The sequence below is a fragment of the Convolutriloba macropyga genome, chromosome 3, assembly GCF_964194025.1.
Source record: "Convolutriloba macropyga chromosome 3, txConMacr16.3, whole genome shotgun sequence".
Taxonomy (NCBI): domain Eukaryota; kingdom Metazoa; phylum Xenacoelomorpha; order Acoela; family Convolutidae; genus Convolutriloba; species Convolutriloba macropyga.
In genome coordinates, this window is record NC_134470.1 from 9296927 (window position 1) to 9314760 (window position 17834).

The 17834-nt window shown below is 33.9% G+C and overlaps 1 protein-coding gene across 8 annotated transcripts in view; it reads right to left on the reverse strand.

Annotated features, from left to right (window-relative positions):
- LOC142335911 (cGMP-dependent protein kinase 1-like) overlaps window positions 1-17542 on the reverse strand; it is a 217200-nt gene extending 199658 nt beyond the window's left edge. The window contains exon 1 of one of the 8 annotated variants that reach the window (XM_075384281.1): window positions 17456-17542. In XM_075384281.1, coding sequence (XP_075240396.1) covers window positions 17456-17471 — 16 coding nt within the window. In that variant the 5' untranslated portion in view covers window positions 17472-17542. Of the gene's footprint in view, window positions 1-2186; window positions 2205-2260; window positions 2285-5247; window positions 5300-7409; window positions 8041-11863; window positions 11927-16489; window positions 16956-17455 lie in introns of those variants that run through there. The other 7 variants (XM_075384293.1, XM_075384287.1, XM_075384288.1 and 4 more) reach the window with 7 other exon arrangements.
- Window positions 17543-17834: the final 292 nt, after the last annotated feature.

Genomic DNA, 17834 nt, shown 5'->3' on the forward strand with positions numbered 1-17834 from the left:
TCAAAGGAGGAGTCAAAGAGGAGTCAAATTGTCTTTTTCTGGGGTTACAAATGAATTTATTAAATATTGTCGGTTGATAAGTAAATGTTCCGATGACTTTAAAATTTTTCTGGAAAACTAAATAGATTTTTTAAAATTTTTGCCTTCATGTTCTTTTCGTCTATTTTTTCTTTTTCTCATATTTTGTCATGTGAAGTTGAAGTTAGTTTGTACAATTTAGTTTTTTTGCGATGCTAATTAGACTCAAGTAATTGTTTTTTTTTAATTTTAACCTGAATTCAGGTCGTAATCAATGTTTCGTTTTTTTGGTTTTTCATCGTCTTGTCTCCTGGTTTTTTCAATGGCATATCTCATGGACCATCTAATCGAGCATTGTTTAATTAATTTTTTTATGAAGTTTAAAGCATTTTTTCAAATCTAAAGATTTTTTTCGCTATAATCTGATTCCTAGAATGTTTTCTATCTCTTGGTCTTTCGTTTGGAAGACAATCAAATCAATGAGCTGGGTCAGAATGAGCTGGGTCAGAAAAGTTTGTTTAATCGCATATAGCTGAGCCTCCTTGTCATTGAGTGTAAAATTAACAAACCGGTTTCAATTGGTTATATTTTCATCAGGTGTTGAAGAATTTTTAAAAAAGTAACTAATCCTGAGAAGGCGCCCAAAAAATTACACAGAATAAAATAATGAAGTAGAAAAACAGTAATAACAATCACTTTTTATTTGAAGCGTGAACAGTTTTTGACTGGTTTAAAAATTTGTCGCCTCTCGCCTTAAGTTTGTCTTTTTATCGCAACGTGGTATGACTCATCCACGATAGACGGCTTGAACACATTTTTTGAAAAAAACATACGGAAACTATGCTATTCAATAATCCAAAATATGGAAGCAAAAAAGTGTGCTCTAAATAAACAACCTGATCAATATAATTCATAGCAACATGCAAATTAAAACAAGCTCAGTAAGCGAAAAACATTCCTCCGGGAACCAAAAATGATTCGTGAAACCACAAAAAACACAATTGGTCAGTTTTGCAATCAGCTGATGTCAATTTACTAAGATGAAGACAGAAAATGAAAGTTTCACAGATTTTTTGTAGTAAAAAGTTTAATGTTATTAATATGAGCTGAAAGATAATTGAAAAATCCAGATATCAGATAAATTACAAAGATAAATAGATATAATTTTAAAAAACATGAAAAATTATCCGAGGCAAGTCAAGTTGAAAAAATGCTCCCAAATCTTACTTCTTTCTTACAATTTTTTTGAAGAAACTTAGCGCTTGATATATTATATAGCATCACAAAACAGCTGCAAAATTTCACTCAATGTACCGTAATAAAGAAGAACAGCACGCAAATGGTTTGAAAACTGAAAAACTGAAACAATATTTCTTGGTCAATTTTTATTATTAAAACGATCTCTCCCACTGTTAAAAAAACCCTCGAGCTCCCAGAATTTTGATCAAAAACGTAAGAAAAAGAGAAAATGTTGCTATGCTTCAAACTGGACCGAGCTTAACTTTTCAGCTCTGCCCTCAAGAAATGTGATTTATGTGTTTAGAAATGCAGTAGCAACGTCACGATATATTTTGAAATCTGTTCAGATTTTTAGAAGTCTCTTCAACCTGCGGTTCTTTATTTCAAGAGTTTTTCAATGCTACCACTTTTTTGTCTCTCCGCTGATGAAATTGATCGGCCAGAGCTGACTTGACATAAAAAGTGACGAGGTACAAATAATGTCAACCCAATTGCATGGATGGTTGGAATAATCAGGGAATCAATTTCATTCGGTTTGAGCCGTTCCTTAATTTTTATTTGTTTCAATTCAAATATATAAATTCTTTCTAAACTTTACAACTACCTATATTAAGTTGTAACTACCTATATTAAACTTTACAACTACCTTTACAACTACCTATATTACCTTATATTGAAATTGTTTTGGCGAACAGTGGACCTCAATGTCTCCTAGAGAAATCAAAAATTGAAAATTTTTGTTCTACAATCGATTTAGTTTGTCAATGATTTTCTGATAGTTCCACATTTATTTCTCACCGCAAAAGATATCTATCGACCGAAAAAGAACTGGTATAAAGTTCGAAACCCCCAAATGGAGGGTTAGGACATTGATAAGATTAGGACTTATGATAAAAAAAATGGGTGAAAGAAATGAATAACAAGTTTACCTTTCGGCTATGAAATCGAAACAGAAAAATTGTAAAATATTGTAACATGTAAAAGTAGGAAAATAACCGAATACCTTGTAAATTATTTTCATTCCATCGAAAATTGTCCGTGTAAATTAATTGGAAGATTAGTTCGTTTCATTTGAACTCAATTGGTAGTCGTTGAATTTAAACAGAACATGACGACAGTATATTGAAGCAGTATTAGAAAAAAAAATATTGCTTTGTGACGGGTAAAAAAAATCACAAATTGAGTTTAAAATAGCTCAAAATTCCCATCAATTTATCCATAAGCGGCGAATTGATTAACAATAAAAAGAAACGGCCTCAAAGCAATAACCACCACACTCTTTATTGTTCAATTTGCGATCAAACAAGTCTCAAAAAGGACAAATTGCTTACTGATTTAATTTTCAACTAATTTCAAAAGCCCCAAAGCGCACTATGTAACATCTTAAAGAGAAAACAAAAAAATCCCAAATCAATTTTCAAAATTGTCCGTTGACCATTGAGCACGCTTTTCTTCAATTTTGACCCCTCCCCGAACCCTCCCCCAATTTCTTGTCCACCCGCCAGCCCGCCCGCTCCGCTTTAACAATGCTCAGCCACAAAAATAATGATAGATTTTTGAAAAGGCATTGAGCGTTGTAATTTGTTTCAGAATTTAGGCGGCGGGGTGAACAAATAAAAATGGTAAGAGCTGGAGCCTTCTTTTGATTTTGAGATCAACAAAAAAGCACATCAATAATGCTGGTCGAAAATGATGATTTTATTTGAAAACGAAGCGGGGCTCGTGTTGTGTATTGGTATACCTACAAATTAGCTCAATATATGAACAAAACTAAGATACAGAAATAGGATTAAAACTTGGTTAGAAACAGTTTCGCGAAAAAATGTTGCAAAAGTTTGATGTTTATCAGATGATCTTCATTATTAGCTGCAATTTAATCTAATAATTTTTTATGATATATTTGCTCTAATTATATCGACATTAATCTCAATTCCCATTTCAAATACACGTCAAATCAAATCAAGGTCTTAAATTCGCAGGCTATGTTCAATTTCAATACATTACAGACCAGTACCCCTACCAATTGGAAATCAAACAAGTTTAACACAAATTGGCATATTTTGTGGAATATGGTGACAAACTTTGTCACCAGATTCCAAAGTTTAACATGTGGGCTTCTTTGGGTAAACCTAGTTTATAAATTTGTAGTTGCTTTTGTGTTATAGCGACAGTAATCCATCTTCACATCTAGTTGTATTTGCCGGCACAATACGAACTGCGATTTTGAATAAAAGTGTAATTCATTTATTTTAGCTTTGAGAAATACTACAAATTAATCAAACCAGGAATGTTTTTCACGATAATTTTTTTTTAAAAACTTTAATTGACTCACTACTTTCCTTAAATTAATATATAAGACTTCTAAAAAATTAGAGAAAAACAAAACTTGAGTCTTTGAGTTTAGACCGCTGACGAAGAACTGAAAACAATTACTGATCACTTGTCATACAGCGGGTGTTTGAACAATTACTAAGTTTTGTACACAGGGTTTTTCAGAAACAAATAAAACAATTACTCATTTTCCACCAAATACACTCCCAGTATACTTTAGCATATACTGATTTATTTTGCCATCTTTGCAAGCTTATCTGATTTGAATTGTATCTGAAAAAATTAGCAGTTTCGTCTAAGTTTTATAGATGAGCTGTTTTTTGAAAAATTGTAATTTAACCGATTATCAAATCTAGAACATTAAAAAAAATTAATATTTAAATTATTGGCGAGTGGTTGTTCTTTTTACTAATTATATATTATATAATCAGATGCATAAGGTACAAGGAATAGTTCATAATATAGTTTGTATAAGTGTGCACTATGTAGTCTGAAGATGCCGGTACTCTTGGCTTACTTTGTTGCTTTCAAAGTGTCTTCGAAGTCAGTTTAGTACCTACGTAAACAAACGGTGTCCCGCTTTTTCAACCCTATTCATTTGACCCACTATCATTTAACCCCGATTTAATCACCCCTGTATCATTCAACTCCTCTATCTTTTAACCCCTCTATCATTTCACCCCGGTTTTAATCTTTCTGTAAAATAAAGATTATTAAACTCCTCATAGCAACATAATCATTTGGCCATGCCTCGCGGGCCCTGGCTATATCTCAGCGGCCCATGGGATTTGATATGAAACTATCACAAACGAACGTGGAACTAATTTATCAGCTTAATTATGACAAAAGATGTCTTTAATGTCGATTGCTAATTGGCGAGATGAAATGATAGAGGGGTGAAGTGATAGAGAGGTTAAATGTTAGAGGGGTGAATAAATCGGGGTTAAATGATAAGGGGTTAAATGAGTGAAAAGAAGTAGAACCTAAACAAACAAGAGTTACCCTCTTATTTGTGGATTCTAAGAGACGAAGAGTGTGAAACAAGAAGATTGAAAACTGAGGAATAATATAGTTTTATAGTACCCAATCTGAGGGACAAATATACTTGCCAAGTTCCACAAAAGGGCCAAAATGGCAAATTTCTGGAATTTGGTGACCAGAATTGAAGCAATTTTCAATCAATTCTTTTGCATTCATATTTCTCATTTTAAGACAATTTTCCATGTTTCAAGATAATCTTGGTGGTAAACGATGGATGAAAATGACCGAAATGGTCTTCCCAATATGGCAGTTGCGCTAGTCTGTAATATTCCTTATTCTAATTTGAGCTCGACTCAATCGGCCCATTTCAAACGCTATTTTTTCCGCAAAATGCGTTAATCACACATTTTTCAGCTCGTTCCGCTCAAAAAAAACGAGAGGTGTTTGCTCCAAATGTCCTCAGCAATCAACCCATTTTCAGCTCATGCCTTATTTTTCCCCAGATTCCCGGAGTGAAAAATAGATGATGACAATTGCAGACAATATTCTTCTACAATTGCAGTGTAAAAACTAGAAAAAATCTTCATCAGCGAAAGTGCTGGGGAGGAAATAAGGATGTGCCAACTGTTCTCGATCCGTAAAAGCATTCCATAATTCATCACAAAAAACTGTACCAACCTTAAAGCGATGTGATGTACAAAATAACATATATATAGTAAAGCAATAACAATCTAATAATTTTTTATGATATATTTGCTCCAATTATATCGATATTAATCTCAATTCCATTTCAAGTACACGTCAAATCAAATCAAGGTCTTAAATTTGCAGGCTATGTTCAATTTCAATACATTACAGAGCAGTACCCCTACCAATTGGAAATCGAACAAGTTTAACACAAATTGGCATATTTTGTGGAATATGGTGACAAACTTTGTCAACAGATTCCAAAATTTAACATGTGGGCTTCTTTGGGTAAACCTAGTTTATAAATTTGTAGTTGCTTTTGTGTTATAGCGGCAGTAATCCATCTTCACATCTAGTTGCATTTGTCGGCACAATACGAACTGCGACTTTGAATAAAAGTGTAATTCATTTCTTTTAGCTTTGAGGAATACTACAAATTAATCAAACCAGGAATGTTTTTCACGATAAATTTTTTTTAAAACTTTAATTGACACACTATTTTCCTTAAAATAATATATAAGACTTCTAAAAAATTAGAAAAAAACAAAACTTGAGTCTTTGAGTTTAGACCGCTGACGAAGAACTGAAAACAATTACTGATCACTTGTCATACAGCGGGTGTTTGAACAATTATTAAGTTTTTGTACACAGGGTTTTTCAGAAACAAATAAAACAATTACTCATTTTCCACCAAATACACTCCCAGTATACTTTAGCATATACTGATTTATTTTGCCATCTTTGCAAGCTTATCTGATTTGAATTGTATCTGAAAAAATTAGCAGTTTCGTCTAAGTTTTATAGATGAGCTGTTTTTTGAAAAATTGTAATTTAACCGATTATCAAATCTAGAACATAAAAAAAATTAATATTTAAATTATTGGCGAGTGGTTGTTCTTTTTACTAATTATATATTATATAATCAGATGCATAACGTACAAGGAATAGTTCATAATATAGTTTGTATAAGTGTGCACTATGTAGTCTGAAGATGCCGGTACTCTTGGCTTACTTTGTTGCTTTCAAAGTGTCTTCGAAGTCAGTTTAGTACCTACGTAAACAAACGGTGTCCCACTTTTTCAACCCTATTCATTTAACCCCCTATCATTTAACCCCGATTTAATCACCACTGTATCATATAACTCCTCTATCTTTTAACCCCTCTATCATTTCATTCCGGTTTTAATCTTTCTGTAAAATAAAGATTATTAAACTCATCATAGCAACATAATCATTTGGCCATGCCTCGCGGGCCCTGGCTATGTCTCAGCGGCCCATGGGACTTGATATGAAACTATCACAACCGAACGTGGAATTAATTTATCCGCTTAATTATGACAAAACATGTCTTTAATGTCTACTGCTAATTGGCGGGATGAAATGATAGAGGGGTGAAGTGATAGAGAGGTTAAATGTTAGAGGGGTGAATAAATCGGGTTAAATGATAAGGGGTTAAATGAGTGAAAAGAAGTAGAACCTAAACAAACAAGAGTTACCCTCTTATTTGTGGATTCTAAGAGACGAAGAGTGTGAAACAAGAAGATTGAAAACTGAGGAATAATATAGTTTTATAGTACCCAATCTGAGGGACAAATATACTTGCCAAGTTCCACAAAAGGGCCAAAATGGCAAATTTCTGGAATTTGGTGACCAGAATTGAAGCAATTTTCAATCAATTCTTTTGCATTCATATTTCTCATTTTAAGACAATTTTCCATGTTTCAAGATAATCTTGGTGGTAAACGATGGATGAAAATGACCGAAATGGTCTTCCCAATATGGCAGTTGCGCTAGTCTGTAATATTCCTTATTCTAATTTGAGCTCGACTCAATCGGCCCATTTCAAACGCTATTTTTTCCGCAAAATGCGTTAATCACACATTTTTCAGCTCGTTCCGCTCAAAAAAAACGAGAGGTGTTTGCTCCAAATGTCCTCAGCAATCAACCCATTTTCAGCTCATGCCTTATTTTTCCCCAGATTCCCGGAGTGAAAAATAGATGATGACAATTGCAGACAATATTCTTCTACAATTGCAGTGTAAAAACTAGAAAAAATCTTCATCAGCGAAAGTGCTGGGGAGGAAATAAAGATGTGCCAACTGTTCTCGATCCGTAAAAGCATTCCATAATTCATCACAAAAATCTGTACCAACCTTAAAACGATGTGATGTACAAAATAACATATATATAGTACAGCAATAACAGTATAATATTCGTAGAAAATCAATAACTCAAGAGGAATTAAAACCAGAACCAGTTTCACACATTTGTTCGACTTATTTTATAAAAAATCGATATTAGAACTAAATGGTCAAATGGGAGGCGCTTTCAATCTACATTTTAAAACCATTTCAGTTATAAAAGCAAATCACTAAAATTATTAAATTTTTATTGAATAATTCGTGAACTGGGCTGTCGTTAAGCGTTCGACGTTAATACAAAAAGATAGACATGTTAGGGATTTGAGCTTAGGTGGGGTGGGGTTTATAATGGGGTGGGGGCGGAGGGATGGGGTTTAAAAGGGAATTGTTATAGTGCGATAGAGTGGCTCAATTCGGTACTAAAAAGACTAGCATTGTGAAAAGGGAAGGTTTTAAACCGGTGATGTCTTTATGTTTTTAGGTGTTAGGTTGGAAAACAATTCATTTGATGCAAAAAGAAGGCGGTTAGTCAATTTTGATAGCTCCTAATAACCGAATTTAACTTAGTCGAAACAAATATTTGAATTATTTAACTCATGTCTTGAATGAAATTGCAAATAAAATTGTTTTTGACTGTCAATATTAAACTCTTTAGCCGAATTGTGACGGATATTTAGCAAATTTTGCAAGCTTCTGGCCAATTAAGGTTGTTTTTATTATCACATTTTGGTTTCAAATGAACAAAGTTATGGTACCAAAATGGACAATTTGTGCTGTTGTTGTTTTAAAAAAAATGTTTTCATTACTATGAACAAGATAATGTATATTATGTATGCTTATCCGCCTACTAAGAAATAAGAGGTCAAATAATTTCTATAATTTTTCATACTATTTTAAAAGTATAAAATTTTCTAATATATATTGTGATAATCGGCCGTATTTAACTTAATTTTCGAAAGTTGAGTTAATTATCAAAAGTTTTTGAATTAATTAAAGGTTCTGAACGCATTATAAATAATTAGTATCTGACTATTGTAGTTTTTCGGTTCAAAATTAATTGTATTTTTTACAGCATAGCAATTTTCAGTAATTTCCAAATTCTGCAATTATCTACCCAAAATTATCAAAGCAATTCAAAAAAAAGAGTGCGCAAAATAATCTCACATTAGACGAAAAAAGAGTTTACAGCATAAAATCGATTAAGAAAATATTCGATTTCGTGAGATTTCTGCTATCCGTTTCGCCATATGGAAATTGAGCAGTGCGCTCGGAATGTGAAAGCGTGAAACGTGAAAAAATAATTTGATCAGTGGGGCGGAAATTATGTTCAGTCTAGAATGCTAATAAAGTGAAATGGATTATTCATCCATATAGGGCAATTTAATGATTTTATATCTCTACTGACCTGTTAAAAACAATACACAACACAGCAACAAAACAAAAACAAAGCAATGGGTGTGTAGGTGGGGCGTATAGAGCATGGTATGGTATTGTAAATTAGCTGATTCAATTTTTTACACACATTTTTCCAAACTAGCGGTATCACAAACAAAAGTTACGCATCAGAACTTTTTCTATATTTGCAATACTGCCTCTTAGACATTTGAGAAGAGGTTTTTCTGTCTTGTAATCCTAGAAAACATCGCGGTACTTTAAGATTTATATCACTTGCGACCCAAATTACGGGCGCAGTTCATAAGTTTCTAAATTTTATGAAGCCAACTACTTCAAAAAGAGTGCAAGCTTGCACTCAAAATTAAAGAAAAAGCTCTTCTTTGTTCCGACCGACCTTGGTGGGGGAGGAACTAAAAATATACTCAAACGGTTTTCCTGTTCTGTCATTTTTGGCCGATCGATATATTCATTGGAGAGGATTGTGAGTGGTATCATTAGAAAGCCCGTCCAGCGCAGAAAATATAACTAAAAAGACTTTTTGATTTACTTTGTTTACGGAATTATCACCGAGATTTAAAGTTTTTTGAACGTAGAACGTATAACTGATTTTTGTTTTTCACTTTTTCGGCATTTGTATTTATTTTTTTTCCAATTTTGTCAAAAGTATGTAAAAATTTGTAACAATAGTATTGTTGGTTTATACATCTGAAAACATAATAGCGTTGTTGAACTGCTTGATCCTATTTATGGCTAAAATTTTTGCTAAATTTTGGAAAATTTAGCCTTCTTTTCATCAAATATGTAACGAAAGAAGCTTTATAGTCCATTTTGTAAAAAATTTTTGATTATTACACCTATCAACTGCAAACACATTTTTTGAACTCCTAAAAGTTAACTTTGACAGAGTTCTTGAATTAAACTTCTGCCGGTTTTCTGCTATCATTACTCGATAATTATGCAAAATACATCATTCTTTGATTATGTTGACTTCTTTTTAGTCCACGTATCTATGAATACAATATTCGGAATATATGTAATAGACAAACGACAGCAGCAGGGCTAGTTTTTGAGTACTCGGTGTTTTGTGAAAGTCGCAATTTTCGAATTGTAATCAGTCGATTTTCCTCTCTTTTTGCAATACTTTCGCTTTTTTGCGTTTTTGTACGTTAATGACAGAAAAGAACAATTTAAAGCAGAGCATACTAATGACAGGTCCAATCGGTTTCCTATAGAGTTTCATGGAAGCCAATCTAGATTTTAAGTCGGTTAAAGTTCGTTTTGACTCTTAAAAAAATTTAAAAAGCAAAGAATTTTAGAGCATTTTGTGGGTCTTTTGTTGTTGTAGGATTTTTACAGGACTCATCCGTTTCCATTTGATGAAAAATCTACTTATTGATTTCAGTTGGTAGATCAAGTTTTCCATGATTTTGGAGTCAAATGTTTTTAAAGAATTAAATGATTATTTTTTGAATTTGCTTTTTGCTGTTCTTTTTAATCTGCTTGTTTCTTAGTTTCACATATTAAATAAATGAGTTACAGCGCTCAATTGGCAGTGCACAAAGGCACAATTGAACATATTTCAGGCTTTAGTGCATTGCTTATTGCTCTAGCGGTTTCAATACCGAGTTGTAACGAAAAAAGTTTTTTTTTGTTCACTTTGTTTAAGTTTGCCGAATTAACACACCTATAAATTTCAAACACAAATTTTGCTAACGCCTGAGAATTAAACTTGAGAGAGTTCTTGCTTGATTTAAACTTTTTCTGGTTTTCCGCTATTACCGTGTTTTTTGGGAAAAGTTATTTTAAGTTAAACAGGAGATACTCTTTATAATGGCAGACCTCAACGGTTTTAGAGATATAAAACAACATACATAAATTGTAATTAAAACGAACTCGGAGAATTTGTGGAGCTTTTCTCAGATACTTTTCTTCAACATATCGCCAAGGGTTGTGTTTGGCTAGCATCGCTTCTACCTATCTTCTCCACACACGCATACACGTAAATACATACACACAAACACTCACAAAGATGCACATATTAACACATGCACTCACACACACGCTTACACACACATTTAAACACATACACGCAAACATTCACACAAACATACACACACACACGCACGCACGCACACGCACACACACATTCAAACACAAACACATATGCACACACACACACACACACACACACACACACACACTTAGATACGCTGATTAACACACATACACACACCCATATATACATACAGAAATACACTCACACGACGCATTCTCACGAAAGCACAATCACACATAAACAGATACACACACAGACAAACACACACACGCACACACACACAGACACACACTCACGAACACACACACACACACACACACACACACACACACACAAACACACACACACACATCCACTCATGTACATACACTTACTAACAGACACAAACACACGCTAACATGTTCTCTCTATCGCACGCACACCCGAACACGCACAAATACATACACATTCAAAGACACACATACAATCACTTGACGCACTCTCACATATACACACACGCACTAATACACACATGCAATTTGTAGTTATCAAACGGAGGCAAGATTTTCCAAAAAATATCCGTTCTCAATTTTAAGAAAATTAGAAACTGGGTTCATATATCTGATTAGCAATTATTCAGCTTATAAACTTTGCTGATTTTGGTCTTAAAGTTTAAATCGATTTATATCCTAGCGGCTTTTATGTATTATACATTTTATCAAAACACCATTTAAATCTATACTGAGAACTAGCCACTAAAAACAAGCCATATATTAGGAATAAGCCGTTAAAAGAGTTTTAAAAAATTCTCAGCTAATTTATGCAGGGACAATAAACTCAACAAATCTAGCCCGCTTCCAAACCGTTTCGAAAGAGCTTTACAGAAAGTCTTACGAAAAACGCTGTAGAAAAAAGAGTCTTTATCAGAAAACAGGGGCGGGTTTATTGTTACACTTTTAATCAGCAAAGTCTGGGCGTTGTTTGTGATGCACAAATATGGTGTATTTGCCGGTGGAACAGATCGTGAAAAACTTACCCCAATTTTCCAAATTATCCCCCTGGTTGGCCTTCAAAATTGGGCCTTGGAAACAAAGGTCACGTTTTCAAGGTTGCTGCGAGTCGATTGTTCACTTTTTTGGAATAACTTTTGTTGATTTTGTGAGAATGATATTGTGAATCTCCCTCGCATTTTAGCCGAGTAAACAAAAATTGGGAGAAAGTAAAAAAGAAAACAATGGAAGAAAAGTAAACAAATAAACAGACACTCTGTGATGTTACACAATCAAAGAGTTCTGTTCATCATTGCTAAGATGAAAAATTAAGTTCAAACTAGCCGAAAAAAAAACAACAACAAACAACTTTTCTTTTTGATGCGCCATTACAGAGAAATATTCAAACGTAATAAAATTGAATAGTCGGATGGACAGTTTGGGCAATTTTTTTTCGGGTGCAAAATTTGCCCGAGGGGTAGAAAAAAAATAATTTTTCAACTTGATTTAAAATAAAGAGTGAACTACTTATGGGAAGGCAACAATTTTTCCCGCTGTCTAGATCAAATTAGCGAGGCGTGAAAACTCCCCTTGAGGGGTAAAAAAGGGGGTGGGGACTAACTATACTAAAGTTGGGAAAATGTATATCATTGATGTGGTAAAGAAAGCGTGAATGATCACGTGACAAATTGGTTCACGTCACTTGTCTAATTATGGTCATATTTGTCTGCTTTGGGAGTATGGAGTGAATTCCTTATGAAAAATGACCACCACACAGTTATAAGTTATAACTAGGTATTTTAACTAAGGCCACTACTGCTGCAAGTGCTGACGATAGTAGATTATCTCCCATTTTAGCTCAACTCCAGACCTCTACCCTCTAAACCCCCCACCACTACCCTTCCCCTCCTTCTTCTGTGCCCTTCAACTGCCCGACCCAACCCGCAAAAATATGATATTTTTATGGCTCAATTACAATAATGGGACAACTGAACGTTCGAAGGTTCTAGTCCCGACTAGGGGAGGAAGGGTGGTTATAATTTTGGGAAAAGCGTGATTGAATTCGGGGAAATAAGAGGGGGTAGTTTTGTATTTTTAGAGAGGGGCGGGAGGTGCGGAGGTGTTGGTTGGGAGGTGGGGGTGGGGAGGTGGGGTGGGGATGTGGGGGTGGTTGGGTTGAGGAGTTAGAGTGATAGCTATTAAGTGCGCTATCAGCACTTGTTCTCGGTGTAATTAGATTGTAAAGTGATGGTATAGAATTCGCCCTACTTTTTACCCTCTCCATTTTCCTTTCCCCTTTTCCTCCCTCCGAGCAAACTACGCACCCTGATCAGAAATTAAATTATTGACTTTTGAAGCAAACTGCAGGCGTTGAACTTGAAGTAAAAATACGAAAATTGTTCACTTCAAGCCAATTCAGACAAGACGAGAGCAGAAGTGACTCTGTTGCAAATTGCTGGACTATTTTTTAACGAGGAAAAGTTGATTGATAATTTAGATTAGCGAGGGTAACAGAAATATAGACAAGATTTGACAAACGATAGGGTCTTTACCAGTATAGCTTCCACAAAATTTTGCCCCCTCCCATCAGTAATGGCTGTTTTACATATTTATGATAATGGGGGTTACGCTAGATATGCCTATTAAGCTGGTAGTTGTAAAGGGAAAGACCCAAATCATGATTGAAAAATTACTTCACATAAAAAGTATAAAGAAAAAAGGTTTTACAAAATGCGGAAAATAAGTAAAAAAAAGTGTCTTGAATTCTGCAAAATTATTAAAGTGCTGACTATCAATGCTCTACGTAAAAAATACTCAGCTTACCAAAAAATTGATAAATATCTTCTTATTTGTCTCCATTGTAGTTTTTGAATTATTGTTTCCCAAAGAATCACATTCTGTAGTAACAAGTGTTGAGATTCAGAATGAAAGGCTTACTTTCTGCTCTCTAAATTTTTCCTGCTCTCTTCGTGACTTCCCTAGAAAGTTTCTGGGGAAAAACCTAACTAAAACCAAATTAGACAAAAATTGATCAAGTTTCTCAAGTACCAAGTGGCATAACAGTCCATATTACATCAATTGCAAGATTTAAAAACTTTATTTATCAGAAACTTGATTTTTGAACACCTATTTTTAACTTTCAGCCTTATATTTACAATAGAAAGTAGGGAGAAACAGAGAATATAGGAAAAACAGCTGAATGACTGGCGATTTATAGCATTGAAGTATTTTTTTACCAAACTAATGGCGTAAAAATTATAGTATAGAAAATATAGATAACTTTTGGAAACGTTCCAATGATTCCTAATTTTTCCGAGTAGGTTTCCATCAAACGTCAGATCAAACTGTTTATCGCTGGAGATTTCATCAGTCTACACTCATTAAATTAGTAACCACTGGTAAAGTTTGGGCCTGTTATATCCAATAGAGTTTTGCAGTTTCTAAAACAATTATTAAGATTTTCATAATTTTCTTTAGGTTTAATTTGAAAAAATTCCTGCTATAGGAAAAACTAAGTTTATTAGAAAAATTGAGTAAAAGAACGTTTATCTTTTGAGATCTTAAACGGCAGCATTACGTGCGCAAATTGTTTATCAAATGTTATCAAACATAGTCAAAATTTCGACTATGGAAAACAATTTTTTTTTGCTAAGATATCAACAAAAGCAGCCGAAAAATAAATAGAGTAATGAGACATGCTGATGTGAATGAACAACAATACAATAGAGCTCGGGTGACCCGGTTAAGGATTGATAAACTTGAGGTTCAAATGTAGTGCAGTTCACATTAAAAAATCTGTTTTTGCCCATCCTATAAAAACAGAAGCTTTAGTGATGAAAATCATTTTGCGAACTAGAAACATATTTATGGTCAAAATATATGCATTGGTGCTAGGTGATTTCAGTATGTAGTAGTTTTCCAATGAACAGTTATCCAATAATTTGTTCTATCAGATCTTTTCGAGATAAAAGTGTATCCTGTAAAAAAGTATTGTTCTTCCTGCTTGAAGTAAGATCTGATATGATTAATTTTTTCGCGAAAAAACTTGCCTAAATGTTTTTCAGTTTAGAAAGTCCTAAACTGCTGCTAGGATCGTTTTCTGCGAAATTTCCCCTAACATTCCCGAATGAAGAGCAATCTTGTTCATTACATTTGTTTGCAATTGATCAGATATAAGTATAACAAAGAAAAAGAAAAGACAACGGTGTAATATTTAAGCAACCACCGCAAAGTTTTGAAGAAATTTTTTCAAGGACGATCTTTGTTAGTGGCCAAATTGTGAACAAAAAGATTGATAGGCCTATGGCAAGGTGAATAAATTAAATGGTTTCAATGCAAATTTATTAAATTTCTGCTCGTCACTATGTTATAAAAATTATTTTTTACAGAAAAACCTCTGGCAAAAGCAAATCAGACTTTTAAATCGAGTTGCCTCTTTCGTATCTTAATTCAAATGTTGATTCTTTACTAATTCAAACTATAAGGGCACACATTTAAGAAAGCTTCATGATACAACACAAAACACAGACTTCTAGAGTTTGACAAATTATGTGTTTCATTAAATAAATATTAAAATTTATAAAAGACTTGAGGTTTTGACTTCTTGTCTTAAATGACTATTCAAAGCACCCCGACCAAAAAAAATCTAGGCGAAAAATTAATTGAATGCAGTGAAGTCATCTCTTAAGTTTTTTTGATTTTCCGCATTATTATCCAACTGATTTTTTGTTTTTATCTCAAAGATCGTGTTACAACAAATATGCCATCCAGTTTTAGAAACTAAATTCTGTTAAGGGGTCTATTCAGGCGCAACTACTGTGAAAATGGACCAGTACTGGATTCGAATCAGCATCTCTTACTTGCTAACCTAGTGTGCCACCCATTTACACCAACTGGTCTTAAGCTCTCGAACTTGGGCATCTCTTATAACCCGTTTTCACGTTCATTCTTGTTCCTCAAGGCTTCGTTTCTCTAACTGAATATACGTTGAACAAGTAAAGCTTCTTTTCGTTCTATGTCAATCTTATTTTATGTACAATTTACATTAGGTTGTTCTCTCTCAACCTTCTAATAAATTCTAAATTAGGAAGTAATAAAAAAGATATCAACAGCTTCGCAAAAGATATTTTTAAAAAAATTTTGGGCTCTCAGTGAATTGAAACTCGATAGATGCAATGCAAAATCTACTATTTTTGGCCTTTCCAGTGTTTTGACATGTAACATGGCAGAATAATTTAAAGATATATTTGATCTTGCAAGATGTTTGCATTGATGTGAATTAAACAAGATCTTAGCGAGTGATCGAAATTTGGCATCAAAATAACTAATTGGGGCACTGGAACACACTATAAACTGCAATTACTATGAAATATTCGGATTTGAATGGCTAACAATTAAACATTTCTGAAAAAATACATAACCATTATATATATATATATATATATATATATATATATATATATATCATCTTATTTTGCGCTCAGCTTTAAAAGCTCGTCATTCATTTTTTCTCTCAGCTTTAAAAGCTCGTCATTCATTTTTTCTCTCTAGAAACAAAATTGGTCCCGCCACAAAAAAATTGTGCAGCTGGGAATTGTAGTTTTAGTTTTTATTATCCTCCAATATTTGCGGCAGTTTAGCTTATTGAGCTTAAGAACATCGAAGTCACTTACCTCTGGGCTTCTGCCATTTATCTGTGTCTGTCAAATTCCAATAATATAAAAGAATATAATATATCTACGTCATCTGATTATTTCAAAGAACAGACATCGAATGTTCAAAAATCAGTGACAGTTTTTTGAAGCCTGAGGATTTTGGGCGAAACAGCTTTGAAGTTTAGCTCAAAGTTGGCGTTTGAAATAATATTGAAGAAATGGTTATTCGAAAAATAGCTGTTGATTGCCCTGTCAGCTCAGGTGTGTCGACATTAAAGCGCGTGAACCAATTCTAGTTAGTGGTTATAACTGGTACAGTTATAACTAGTGTTTATTACTAGGGGAGGACGAGGAGGTTCGTGGTAGTTATAACCTGGTGTGACAAACAGGACTGCTGTCAATTATGAGCTAGGAAGCGATAGGGAGGCTGAGTTAATAAATTGTTGTTGTTGTTATTACAAAAGCGGGGGAGGAAAACAAATATTGATAAAGAGTGGAATGGAGGCGATGCTTATTTCCTTTCTTTCCACTAAATAGACACGCCACACATGTATGAAATTTAAAAAATGAAATGGTGTACTTTACATCTATAGTTTTACCACCCCCCCCCCCCCCCCTGAACTCCACCCCCACCCCCACCCATACACCCTCGTCTCCAGTCTCCCCTATCCCTCCCCGGTTCTTTCCTGTCTCTCAGTTGATAGTTGGGAAAGTATCCTGATATCACTGTTTATAAACAAACCAACAAACCGAGGATACAATCAATTATTTATTGTTTACATTTCGTTCAAGGATCAATTTTTTCCTCGATATCCTCAATTTTCCAACCATTTCGGTGGTTGCGTGCAGCTAGCTTTTTGCTTACTACTGCCTTTTCTGATGGGATTAATGCAGTGAAAGTTAGCAAAACAAATAAGAAAAGCAATGTTTAAAGGCTGTTGTTATTGTTGTTGTTTTCAAAGTGGTTATAAGTAGTAATCTTACCAATTGATTTCCGCATACTGGATTATTTTGTCAACGGGGGTGTGTATTTCGGTAGCGGCTCCTCTTTTGAAGTGATTTCTGCCCTCCTTTTTTCCTGCGGGGTTAATTGCTTAACCTGATTTGTGGAAATTGCTGAAAAGAAAAACATTTCAACTACTAAAGGCCATTGGGTTTTCCCATTTGTTTATTCTCGTAGCATTTGTAAGATTGTTTGTGGATAATAAAATGGTACGCCTACCTGGTAATAATAAGCAATAAAAATGCTGGTTTCTAGAAGAAAATTCTGATAGAGCAATATTGGGTTGTGAAATTTGCTTTGCTGTTGAGGATAGTTTCTATTTTGAAAACTGAATAAAGAGATTGCAGCAAAATATCGACC